Source organism: Trichoplusia ni, chromosome 13 (assembly GCF_003590095.1).
Source record: "Trichoplusia ni isolate ovarian cell line Hi5 chromosome 13, tn1, whole genome shotgun sequence".
Classification (NCBI taxonomy): Eukaryota; Metazoa; Arthropoda; class Insecta; order Lepidoptera; family Noctuidae; genus Trichoplusia; species Trichoplusia ni.
The window spans coordinates 2,719,591-2,732,572 of NC_039490.1; the positions used below are offsets into that span (position 1 = coordinate 2,719,591).

At 33.5% G+C, this 12,982-nt stretch overlaps 3 protein-coding genes across 3 annotated transcripts; all 3 read right to left on the bottom strand.

Moving 5' to 3' along the window:
- Positions 1 to 68: 68 nt before the first annotated feature.
- On the bottom strand, positions 69 to 3,687 carry LOC113500143 (GDP-D-glucose phosphorylase 1). Its single transcript, XM_026880841.1, has 6 exons — positions 3,183 to 3,687; positions 2,936 to 3,068; positions 2,509 to 2,659; positions 1,491 to 1,593; positions 701 to 1,001; positions 69 to 317 (listed from the first exon to the last, which is right to left on the bottom strand). Exons 1-6 carry the CDS (start codon positions 3,336 to 3,338, stop codon positions 211 to 213), a joined length of 951 nt encoding a protein of 316 aa, XP_026736642.1. The 5' UTR covers positions 3,339 to 3,687; the 3' UTR covers positions 69 to 210.
- A 124-nt stretch (positions 3,688 to 3,811) lies between these two features.
- LOC113500145 lies at positions 3,812 to 5,503 on the bottom strand. Its single transcript, XM_026880842.1, has 3 exons — positions 4,999 to 5,503; positions 4,376 to 4,474; positions 3,812 to 4,184 (listed from the first exon to the last, which is right to left on the bottom strand). Exons 1-3 carry the CDS (start codon positions 5,272 to 5,274, stop codon positions 3,882 to 3,884), a joined length of 678 nt encoding a protein of 225 aa, XP_026736643.1. The 5' UTR covers positions 5,275 to 5,503; the 3' UTR covers positions 3,812 to 3,881.
- Positions 5,504 to 6,422: 919 nt separating this feature from the next.
- Positions 6,423 to 10,734, bottom strand: LOC113499920. Its single transcript, XM_026880525.1, has 4 exons — positions 10,552 to 10,734; positions 8,328 to 8,705; positions 7,999 to 8,049; positions 6,423 to 7,909 (listed from the first exon to the last, which is right to left on the bottom strand). The coding sequence occupies exons 2-4, from the start codon at positions 8,598 to 8,600 to the stop codon at positions 7,631 to 7,633; spliced, it is 603 nt and encodes a 200-aa protein (XP_026736326.1). The 5' UTR covers positions 8,601 to 8,705; positions 10,552 to 10,734; the 3' UTR covers positions 6,423 to 7,630.
- Between the last annotated feature and the right edge of the window lie 2,248 nt (positions 10,735 to 12,982).

Genomic DNA, 12,982 nt, shown 5'->3' on the forward strand with positions numbered 1-12,982 from the left:
AGTAGTTAAGCTGTAAAGTTAGATCTACAGTTTATCTTTTACAACGTATTAAATAAAACAATAAGTGATTAATTCCATTATTTAATTATAACTGAAAACAGCTCTTATATACAACATAAATTGTACTAATACCATCACATTCCAATATTACATGATCAGGTGATCAGAACCAGTGGTAGGTATAAATAATATTTGTGCTTATAATAATTGCTATAGATTCTTAATCTCTTCACAAAGTTGAGAAAAATCATCGATATTCCACTTCACAAGTTCGTTTTCAAGATCTTCAGCCTGTAATCTGTTGAAGTCTTCAGAATCTGAAATAAAACGTATTCTTTTAATTTTATTTTCAATATCAACGATTTTTTATAGTAATTGGATTTTTATCCGAAAATAATCTAAATAAATAAATGCGGACAACATCACATACATTGTTCTGAACCCAAAGTAAGTTGCTAAAGCACTTGTGTTATGGAATTCAGATACAACGAAGGTACCACGAACACCCAGACTCGAGACAATGTAAAAATGTGAATTTTTACATTGACTCGACCGGGGATCGAACCCGGGACCTCAGAGCTAGCGACACCTTGAAACCGGTGCGTACGCCACTCGAGCTTTGACTACGAAACATATCTAACTCTTTACTCAGTTAAAAATTTTACATACCACGAAATCTTGTAAAAAATAGATTACTCACTATAGATCGTAAACCATCCAGATAATTCTAACGCAGCAACATTGAATGCGCCCAAAGGCTTAGCTCCTGCAGTACTTTTCCTTGGCCAGATAACAACACAAACTGCATCATCGCAACCTCCTTGCCTTGACCTTTTTGTTATTAACATGTTATGGGCAATTGATTTCTTTAGAAGGTATTCCAGAACTTTCCAAACTTCTTTCAATGTATTCAAGTTGTGTTTTTGTACTTCAAAACAAATGGCGGGAACGGGATAAGATTCATCTAAGCGGTAAATGCTTCCTTTGACATGTGTCCATTGCTGAAAATAGTAGTTTAATTTTGAAACTTTGGAAATGTAGTAGGAATTTTTTATAATTCTTGAACACTAATGAATGGGAAATAGTAGTTATAAACCGAATAGACTACTGTATTGAATAATGATTTGCTATAGGTAGAAAAGTGCTTTTATTTATACAAACCCGATTTTTTTTACGTCACTGTTATGAAGGTTTTTACAAACATTCAAATCACAAGCAAAAGACACACAGACTCAGAGCAAGCATTAATTTGTGCATCACACAAATTAAAACACCTTGTACCTACACGGGGATTGACCCCGCGTCAAATCGCACAGTGGATTTGACTCAAAATAGTAATTCCATTTAAATCTCAAAATAGGTCCAGCCATTCGTGTGTTATAAAAAGATTTTACGTCACGGTACTCAAACTCCTTTGATAAGTTAATATTAATGAATCTATACGTTCGTGCATGAGTCAGTTTTTATATTCTGTTATATTGATAGCTTACCACATCTTCAACATAAAGAGTATTCTGTTCTTCAAGTAGATGATAGTGCAAATGATTAACTGAAGCATATCCGCACATGCTGTTGAACACTATCCGCATATCCCTGCAAAAATGGTACCATGTTGTTTTGAGTTGTGCTTTTAATATGATAAAAATTAAACAATTTTAACCATGACATATTTACTGCGAAATAATGGTTTCAAAAGGGTATTTGACTAAATCTAATAATACATATATATAAATCTGTTTAGTGTTTAGTCTGTCAGACATATTAAGAAAAAACAAAAGATAAAAAGCGCTTAAGTATGGTAGTGTCGGCTGTCTGACGGACTACTATTGCAAATCGGTGACGCGTGGCTACATTGAAGTGCGATTTTATAAAGCCAGCGTTTCGCACAAGAGGTAATGCTGAGACAGGGGAGAGGGAAAGCTACCATATCGCAATACTCGCAATTCGGTTAACGATAGGAACGATACATCGGGTCAGTATAGGAAGACAGTTATGTTTGGAACAAATTTTATATTCTTTTTATCAATTAAGATGCTGCAGTAATTTTGCCACATACGTACATAGTAGTAGTTGTAGTCTAGTCGCGCATGTTAGAAATTATTTCATAAATTCGCTTAGATTCAGTTCAGTGTCAAAATGAAAGCATCAGCTCAATTAACTATTTTGCATCATGTTAACCTCTCGCTTAGACTAATAAAATATCGCATGTATATTCGCTGTGCGAATGTACTGAAGCATGCATATGACATACTAAACATTTTTTCCAGTTGCATCATACGTGTCGAGGGACATTTCGCAAACATAAAAACATTCAAAAATCACACAAAATGCTTGTTCTACACGAGGATCGAACCTGCAACACATCGCACTTTGTGGGTTTGGTGTGGCAATCCTAACTGCTTCCCTATACATGCAGTCAGAATAAATTTAAAATGAAGGATTATATTCTAACTGTTCAAAACATAGCAACTTAAACAATACAAATATCATTTACTTGCCTACACTCACCGATCCTGTATAGTAAACATGATTTGTACGGCCAATTCCAGGCTGTCTGGTGTCACAACTTGCGGCAGGTGTTTGTTTATTGAAGGACACAATAGTGAGTGGTATCTAGATATAGGACTGTCATTAACTAACACTGAATGTACGTCTGAATCTGTGGAAAAAAAAAGGTTTATTTGAGAGTCAACTTTGACTTAACTTTTTTTTGGTGAATATTGTTGGATTATTTTTTAATTTAATGGTTTCCTGGTAATTGGTAATATAATAAAAGACTGGCTGTCCAAATTTGATATGATTTTTTTTATTTAATCTTAACATGTTAAAAAACTGTACTTATGAATTTTTTTTCGCTTTTTAATTAATTAGTAATGGGTGAAAAGAAATTTGTGATATTTGTTTAATTAAAATTACTATGTTAACGATGAATTACCTTTGCCTTCGATTGAAAATAAGATTTCTTCAAGTGAAACTTTAGTGAAGTTAAACTTAGTCACATCAAATGGTTGGCAAATATCATTCATAGCTTCTGGTTGTCGCCTCTTAGACCATCGATCTGGATTCAACTGAAAATAAAATGAGTATTTTCAATGGCACCAAATCCTAATCATATTTTTTATCTATTTTTATCCAAAATGAATGATTAGTAAAATGTTAACCAAACAGTAATTTTTACATACCAGGAGTAAATATTTTCCATTTACAATTTTCTTCTGTAGTTTATCGATTTTGTACCGAAACGTACTTGTATTATTGTGCAATTCATTCCATTTTGTTTTCAATAAACTTGTAAATGTCGTTGTGCTATCAGTGTTAAAACTTTCCAACTTATACATATTTCTGTATAATAATATTATAAGGTTACGTTTAATACGTGTGCATGTAAGAAGTATAAAATTAGTAAAATACACCAATTTTGACCCGGTCGAAAATAAACAATGTTTTTGCTAACGTCAAACTTCAAAGCACTAGGGTGACATTGACAGAGACATTAGATGTCACGTTTACGGAATGTGTTACGTTTTAGGACCCTTCATGTGGTTTAACTTTGCAGACAGATTCGAAGTTTGTTGACGAAAATACGATTCGAGTGTTCCAGACATACAAAGTCAATATGCATTGAACTGTTTTCATTCTGTAAAACTTTTTCATGTTATGTTTATTAAAATTTATAAATTAGACGAGGTTATAAATTGGAAAAAACCAAGGCAAGAATAAAATATATTTTTTAATCTTTACTTTTTACAATTTATTTAACTATAATACATGAACTAAATAATATTTATACAATAAATTAGACTTATTACTTACATTTTTAAAACTATATCAATACTTAATGAAAAATATACAATCTTGGATAAAAACAATGTCTTAATTCATCATTCTGTTTTCATTTTATTTGGATTTATAGGGCATCCTTCATCATATACAAGTAAAATCCCTAATATTTTATGTGACATTTGGGCTGCTTCATAAGAACTCATTTGAGAGAGTTTACTAGCCACTAATCTACCTATTTGACCATATTTAGTGTCATCAACATTAAAGACATCATGTTGAACTCCTCTTAATGCATTTAGTATACTGTTTGCTACATTCTGACAAGTAGCATCAACCTCATTTGTAGATATTTTTGATTCGTTCTCACTTTGCATGCTATCATCTTCTTTTGGTGAATCATTCTGAAAGAGATATACTTTTGTTTTTAAATTCTGTTGTAATACAGACAGACTACATAAAGCCCCTACCTCATTTAAGAAAAAATAAACTATTTATAAAACATTGACAGTCCATATAATTACAATATGATTCCCAATATGTTATTGAAAAGCAGCCACAAATATAAAAGTTCAGTTCACATACTGTTACTTACATTTGTTGTCCTTGAGGTATCCCCATTAGTAAGACTGTTTTTATTTACCGTAAGTAGAAACCTACATGCATCCCACAAGTGCCAGGTAATTTTACAAACCTGTAACAGATACCAAAACTTTCTGTAATAATTTTACATAAATGTATTTATATTTTTTTTTTGTATAATATATAGACCATAGAAATTGGCATGAGAAAGGGGAGGCCTATGCTCAGCAGTGGGAGGATAAAGGCTGTGGATAATGAAGATGATGGTGAAGTAGATGTGTGGTAGAATAATAAGTTATGTTAGTACCTGTTTTAAAATATGAAAAATCTTTTTTTTTTGGTACTTTAAACACAGAATTTATTTCACATTTGAAAATGAGGACTGCCTATCCATTATTTATAAATTATTTATGCATACTCTATTTGTAAAGTATGTACTTAAAAAAGTTAACAATCTAAATCTAAGTTTCTCTTTTTTAAGCATCTTACAAAAAAATTAGAATAAATTAAATACAGATTTATTTGTTTTGGTTATTTTTATTGTTTTTTTTTTATAGGTATTTGTTTTCATTTTCAAGATAATTGTCTGAAAGATTGTTTTCCTTTTTTAAGTATAGATAATATAGATTAAAGTACCTTTCCATCTCCTTTAGCCTGACTTGCTTTTAGTTTTCTTAAGTGATTGGCAAATGTCGACCTTATATTCGTCCATCGGTCTTTTACTGCCTGTCCCGTGAATTCGTTGCCATATTTAGACGCAAATTCTGCATAAGTTTGATCTCTATGCTCGACAGATGTGTATTTTGGATGCTTTGGATTCCAAATATTAGGTTTACGTTCCATAAATTTCACTAATTTTAAATTCATTTTTCTGGTCCAAAAAACTTTCTCTTTTGCAAAATCTAATGTCATGGTAGGATTTTTGCTAGATTTATTCTTACGCGAAAACTGTTAACCTGTTTATTTACATTCAAACAATATAAACACGGGGATCAGAATTCGACAATCTCAGTTTGACAGTGACTGAAGTGAGTGTACTGCCATTGTTAAAAACGTATTTTTTTAGTTCATGTCTTATCATAAGTTTAGGTGAACTAATTCAACTGAGCCATTTAAAAGACACACGTAATAAAAATCACTTTTGTCATAATATCGACAAGTAAAACTCGTTTACTTGTGATAGGCTTTCGCATTCGTCAATAGAAAATAATCTTATACCTACACTCAAAACACATTAATATCAATATTCGTTTAGTAGATACCGACCAATTTTTAAAGTTAAATGAATACCAATTTTACCCTAACGAATTGAATAAATCTAAATTAAGTAAAGTTAAATTGTTAAGTCCGCCGGAAATACTTTAAAAAAATACAAGTATTTTTATTTATTTTTGTCAAATACCCTATTTCAGCATGTCTCAATCGTCAGAGGTCATCTCTTTTTCTTTTACCTACTTGCTTCAAAGTTCAAAAGATCATGAAAACTCTTACGCACGCCTTGGGTAGCTCACTGCTAGTTCAGGGCTAGGCCCGTGCCGGACGGCGCATTTGTGTTCCAGTTCGCCTCAAAGAGAAGTCAGTAAGCTCTGTAGAGCCCATTAGGGCTGACATCTGCCGGGGCAGCAAAACTCTTTGAAATGGTTACTGTGGCAGTGGCTCCGATACACGAAGGGCAAAGGAATGATTTTAGTCAGTAGAAGTCTGACACTCCCTTCCACTATACCCAAAAAAGCCCAACTTATATTAAACCTAATTATACAAAACTATTGTCCATCTACCCACCTTTTTTTTGTTACTTGGAAGTTAAACTGTTACAGGATTAACACTAAGTACCGTAAAACGGGGTGAATAGAGGGTTTTTTGGGGTGGATAGAAACAGAGTTTTTATTAAAATTTGGACGTTTAACTAGACAAAACATAAAGATTATACGCAAACTCACAAGTATTTCATAAAGTAAGTGTGTCTAAGCATTTTAATGTAAGAAAATATTCATGTAACCCCCTAAAAAACACTATTCTCTATTCACCCCTTGAAACTCTATTCACCCCGTTTTACCGTAGGTAACGGAACGATAACATGACACATCAGTGTGGTTAAAAAGAAAAATTGTGTCTTTCGGAAGGTATGCAGGAGATAGGAGTCATCAGATAGTTTAGTACAAGGCAGTGTGCTGGGACCGTTGTTTCAGGGATAAATAAAAAGACGTTTTTTTTTTATTCTATTAATAAAAGAAATACATTGAGAATACAAATATATAAAACCCTGACGTCTGTGCCAGGTTTGAAACCTGTTTTACAGAAGTCAGTGTTTTCGCCTTTGGTTACAATAATTTAGTTAATTCTAGAGAAGATTACAATTAATAATACTAGAGTTACGTTCTGAGATCATTTTGACGAGTGTTTGTGTGCGTGTACGTGTCTGTTTGTGTGTATGTTTTTTTTTGGAAAAATGTGAAGAAGATTTTATTATTCTTACTTACTACTGAATGTGCTTAGTATCGTATTTGCTAATAAAGCAGTACAATAGTAAGATTATCTGACACTAGGATATTTCAATGCGAAATGCAACAAATAAGTGCAATTTCATCAACACACAAGGAAGTGTGCATTACAATCATTACAAAGTTTCAAAAGCTTAGCTCTTCTCCCTATGTCCTTCAAATCTTAGTCTCAAAGACCACATTAATGGCTTACCATGACTCCATATAATTATCAGTCTTGCGAGTTAACGTCATACTTTGTGGGAACTGCTGTCTAAAAGAACGGGTTTTCAAAACCCAAGAATGACACATGTTTAAAAGTAGGTAACTGAAAGCTGTTCTCGATTTTTCTCGAGCTTTTCCTTCGCAATACGTTTTGAAGTTACTCAATTTGTTAAAATAAACACCTAATTGTATCAGACAATATTACCAGATTTATTAAATGTAATTATTAAGATATGTTCCAAAAAGACAGACCTACAAGATAACTTACTTACTAAATGTGGTGGGATGTTCGCAAATGTAATTCCTTGTTTCTTGTGTTATATAATAGTCCACATTCTAAACATATAAATGATTATTATTCTATTGATGAGTTCATCAATGACTCTCTACATCTAAACAATGTAATAGTACGAAATGAGTATAGTTATTAATATGAAATTGATTAAATATGGAGTGCCTATTTTAAGGTAGATTATAGTAGAACTATATTAGCGTATACCGTATTTACGGACCTACGGTCTATACCAATAAATAATTATCAAAAACTCATCCGACTCAACTTTTTAAATGGATATTACCTCATTCATCTCAAGATTCAAGAAATCCAGCATTTTACACGATATTCGAGCTGCATCATAGGAACTCATTTGATAGAGTTTACCTGCAACATATCTTGTTAAGTTGCTGTATTTGGTGTCATCACCATAGCAGACATCATTTTGAGTTCCACGTATGGCATTAACTAAACCATTAGCTACATTGTGGCATGTAGCGTCAACATTATCCGATGCATTTCCTTGCTCTTTCTTGATTTTCCGGTCATTTCCTTTGGGTGGATCTTTCTGTAACATAAATATATTTTTTTTGTTAGTAATAAATAATAATATAAATGCCTTGATGATACTCTGCTTGCCAGGTTCTTTGTATTTACCTTGTACAGAAAACTGCATGCATCCCATAAGTACCAGGTGATGTTATAGGTCTGTAAGAGAAATAAAAACTATCTGTAATCATTATAATTGCATTCAGAGTAATACAATTTATGCCTGAATAATTTAATATGTCAGCAAGGTACATAGTGTTTTCATGGCAATAATAAATGCTAATTCAGTTGAAATCTGATATGTCAAACGACGAATTTAATTTTAATTTTCATATTAGGAATTTCACAGAATTCTTCTGATTATCTTTTTCAAATTAACAGTACTGTCTTATTTTCAATGAGTCGATAGATTTTGTATAAATAAAATAGGTAGGTACCTCTCCTTTAGCTTTACTTGCTTTGAGTCTTTTCATGAGACCAACAAAGGTCGTTCGAATACGAATCCATTGGTCTTTCACATCTTCTCCTGTGAATTTGTTATTGCCGTATATAAAAGCAAATTGCCTGTAAATTTGATCTCTATGCATGATCGATGAGTACTTTGAATGCTTCCGATTCCAAATGGTTGGTTTACTTTTTATAAATTTCACAAGTCTTAAAGTCATTGCTCTTGTCCAAAAAACTTCCTCTTTAGCCAAATCCAATGCCATTGTAAAGGTTTTCAGTTAATTTCTTAACTTGAGCTTTTTTAAATGTTGGAAATTTTGACAGTTGTTAATTTTTACTACAGGTTCTGGGTACCTATCTGTTGCTGTCTGTAACAACAAAAATATAATTGTTAGTAGATATCAATACTAATCTTGTCTTCTTCTTCTTCTTATATATAAAAATGAATTGCTGTTCGTTAGTCTCGCTAAAACTCGAGAACGGCTGAACCGATTTGGCTCTTATTAGTCTTGAAATATTCGTAACACTCCAGGGAAGGTTTAAACGGGTTTAAAATATAAAAAAATTGAAAAAATATTATGTCAACTCTTAGGCGGTGCGTAGTTCGCTGGGACAGCTAGTTATAGATATAAATATATAATGTAAAGTAACTGTCAAAAATTAATATTTAGTACGCATAAATTTATCCAAATTTAAAAATTTTTTTTACCTCTTATTTGAGAATTAAGGAATAAGAAAATGGCATACTGGCAAGGATTTTATATCTCAGGTTACTTATGACTTGGGCCATTTTATAAGTATTGTGCTAGGAAGATTTGAGGAAAATTTTATTTAGAGAATCATATTCACATAAGGTTATGCCTCTATGAGTCGGATAATAGGTTACGGCTTTCTACGATTCTGTAATGTCATGGTCAGTGTCAGAAAAATATCCTGACTAATATGGGGAAGATGAACTGGGGTTATCTGAATGTTGTTTTCGGATCAACTTGGGTAGGGATAGGAGCGATAATAAGCAAAATACTTGTTATAACAAGAACTAGGGAAGCTTATTCCCGCGGCTGAGTCAAGAATGTAGTTAGGGAGTTTTCAAGGAACTGTGAGACATGATGGAAAGGTCTAGGCACAGAGGACATTACTCGCTTAGACAAACATAGGGAAGGATAGGTTTACAGAGGAACGCTCAGCATTTTTTTTTATACTTTATTGCACATAAATACACACTGGGACAATATGTTCTTGGAAAAAACAAGTACAAAGGCTTAACGCAAAGTTGGGTTCTCTTACAGCAAAGCTTAGAGTGATTGAGAGATTTGATAGAAGGAAAACAAAATAGCCCAACAGTATTTAAAGAAGAAAAATAAGTTAAATGGTAGGAGTTGAGCAGCAACAACTATATTTCTTGGACTTATCCAAATGATCAAGGATGAAAATATGAACACAGGGATGCACATTGCAACAGCTATCGCAGAGCACATAATAATATATAAAATAATTTCATCTAATTAGTGAGTTAGTTCCCTAATTAGTTCACTCACAAATATTTTTGAGGGGTATAAATTGACTGGAGAAAGTCTAATTTTATAGGATGAAGGGTGTATCAAGTTATTGTTAACATAATCTGCTAAGGAGTGGAATAAGAGGAAAAACGAGGAGTTGGAAAGGGTACAGTCATTGGCGGGTCGGGAAGAGTTGGACATTCTGATGGTGGATGTTGGGATGATGAATATGTTATAGTGTCCCTGTATGATGGGGGCTGGATAGTGAGAATGGGAAGGATGAGCTAGTTGCTGGCAAGAGCCTGGCTGGAGGGAATATCTTAGCTGCAATGAATGGGGCAACACTGGTTTTATTGTGTTCAGACAGCACTATAAGGGATGGTCTAGATATCCTGGGTTGTTCTATTAAATAGGCTATTTGTGTTTTGTTAAAAGTGTTTGTTTGGGTCTTAATTGCCGTAAAGGACGAAAAAGAATTGGTTACTGTAATATCTAAGGATTGGAGTCGGATTGAGGTATACGTTAAAGTGTGGGAGACATTGTGATGAGGCGAAAGGCGTCAGCAGCCATTATTGCAAGGCGTCTGTCGCATAAATCAAGGTAGTACTCAGTACTTACCAGTTAGTTTGAATCACAAACACGATAACAAACAATACAAAAACAAATAAACAAAACGCGCCTAAAAATACGATGGATAAAATAGATTGCTACTTACTAAAAGCTTGACGACGCTCCAACTGTGTTAGCCAGCCGAACCTCGAATATCGATTGTAATTTAACGCATGCGTCCCGGTGAATTCCCATTTCTATACATACTATAACATACTACAACTACATTCAGATTCAAACAATAACAAAATAAAAACTGTTTGACACTGACAGATATTCACTTTGACAGTGATAAGTGTGGATATGTTGCCAATTCAAAAAAGTTTTATTCGCAAAATATCTTATTCTTTTCGCGTATATTAACGATACGCTAAAGAGGAATAAAGTGTCGGGAAAAAAGTCATGGTCTTATGAATCCCATGCACGAGTGAAAGAAAAAACGACAAGCTTTTAAGTAATTCAAAGTCCTGCTGGCGTTCATGTTATTTTTTTTTAATATTTTTTTTTACGTAAACCATTAAAACGTGTTCGAATGAAATGTAACAAGTTAGATTAATCCTAACGGATATACATTTCAAATTTCCCCTTCAATTTAAAAGGAGAATCAAATATTTTTTTTACGCGTCTTTTAAATTTTAATAATTGCAAAACAAGTTCACGGATGTTATTTAACTTAATAAGTTAGATTTGTTTACTTGTATATTTTGTAACCATTGTATTCAATTGACACATAATATATTTAGTGATTTGAGTAGATTCTTATAATAAAAATAAAATTATAGAAAACGTACACAAAATCTATAAAAGTTAACTTTTACGCCCAAACGGCTGGACCGATGAAATGGTACGGAGGTAGCTGAAACCTTTGATTAACACATTTTATCCAAATTCGTTAAAGAAGGGCTTTACAGCTATAACTAACATCCATGCGGGCGAATCCGAAAACAACAGCTAGTATTACATACCTTACTGTATGACAATAATTCTTATAAACTACTACAGCTAGAAACAGCTGTTTAACATACCTACTACCTGCACGCACGACCTACGAACAAAGGCTAAAATTATTTATGAACTAACAATTATTATGTAGTACATAACGAGAAACAGTTAGTTATATTTTTCTTCGAATGTAGAGTTTAAAGACCACTTAAAACGGTCTTTAACAAAAAAAAAAAACTAAAGAAGACAAAGCCGTAAATAACACTGCACTATTTTCAATCGTACCTACTCGTGCTATAATTGTTGATTGATAAAAGAGAACGGCAGTAAATCATCGTGTGCTGTGAGTAACGTAGTGAGTGGTGACTCCCGCGCAACGGTACACCCTGGGATCTCGATCGAGCTCAGTCCGTAGTTGCGGCCTTAACCGCCATGGGTCGATCACTGCGCACGTTCGCGGCCTACACGCAACCGTTCGTAGCAAAAAACGCGCGCCACTCCAGCACCGGGTGCCCTTTTTCAAAACGGCAACAATCACAAATCGCACCAACAGCCGAACTTAATGAGGAAATTTTCGCAAATGCGAAACCTTACTCCGAAGTGCCCGGACCCAAACCGATCCCGATTTTGGGGAATACGTGGCGCATGGTCCCCATTATCGGGCAATTCGATATTTCGGAATTCGCTAAAGTGACACAACATTTTCTGGACAGATATGGAAGGATTGTGCGTTTAGGTGGGCTGATAGGAAGACCGGATCTGTTGTTTGTTTACGATGCGGACGAGATCGAACGGATGTACAGACGGGAAGGGCCGACTCCGTTCCGACCTGCTATGCCTTGCCTCGTCAAATATAAGTCTGAAGTGAGGAAGGACTTCTTTGGTGAACTACCTGGGGTAGTTGGAGTGTAAGTACCATACATATCTAGTTATTTTTTAAATATCTGCGCTGGTATTTGACCTCATTTTACGCATATTAGGCTGTTTTCAATCTTTTGTAGTGTTGTTAGAAAAAATACTCATAAATATGACAGGCCTAAAGTTTCCGCAAAGCTTTTTAAAATTAAAAGTTGAAGTATTTAGGTGCCAGGCTCACAAAACCATATATGACTAAATTTGAATTAAGAAAACGAGACGGAGTGCCGTTAACGAACGGAATGTTTAAACTTTCACTTCTTAAAAACTTGACATAAAAAAGTTCGAAGGCGATGGGAAATTAGAATACAGCCTTACGAAAAAATATTTTTACTTTATACCGTTGTAGTATTCTTTGCATTAATTTTTGTGAAGCAATACATAAGTTTTGAAATAATAACCAAGGTAAACGTGGTACTTCAATTCAAGGTAGAAAATTGTTTCGCAATATAATCACTGCATTCGACTATTTTGTAATTTTGTTTGAAAATCTCATTGTCTCATATAATGAGGTGTCGTGTGGGTTTTTCCGTTATTAAAATATGAGCTTTTTGTGTTACACGTACTAGAACTATAGGATTATAACTTTGACAGTTTACTTTTAGTTAGCAAACAAAAAGAAAAACTGTTAAATTATTATTGAAAAGTGTATCATGAATTCTACATAAATTATTTCCACA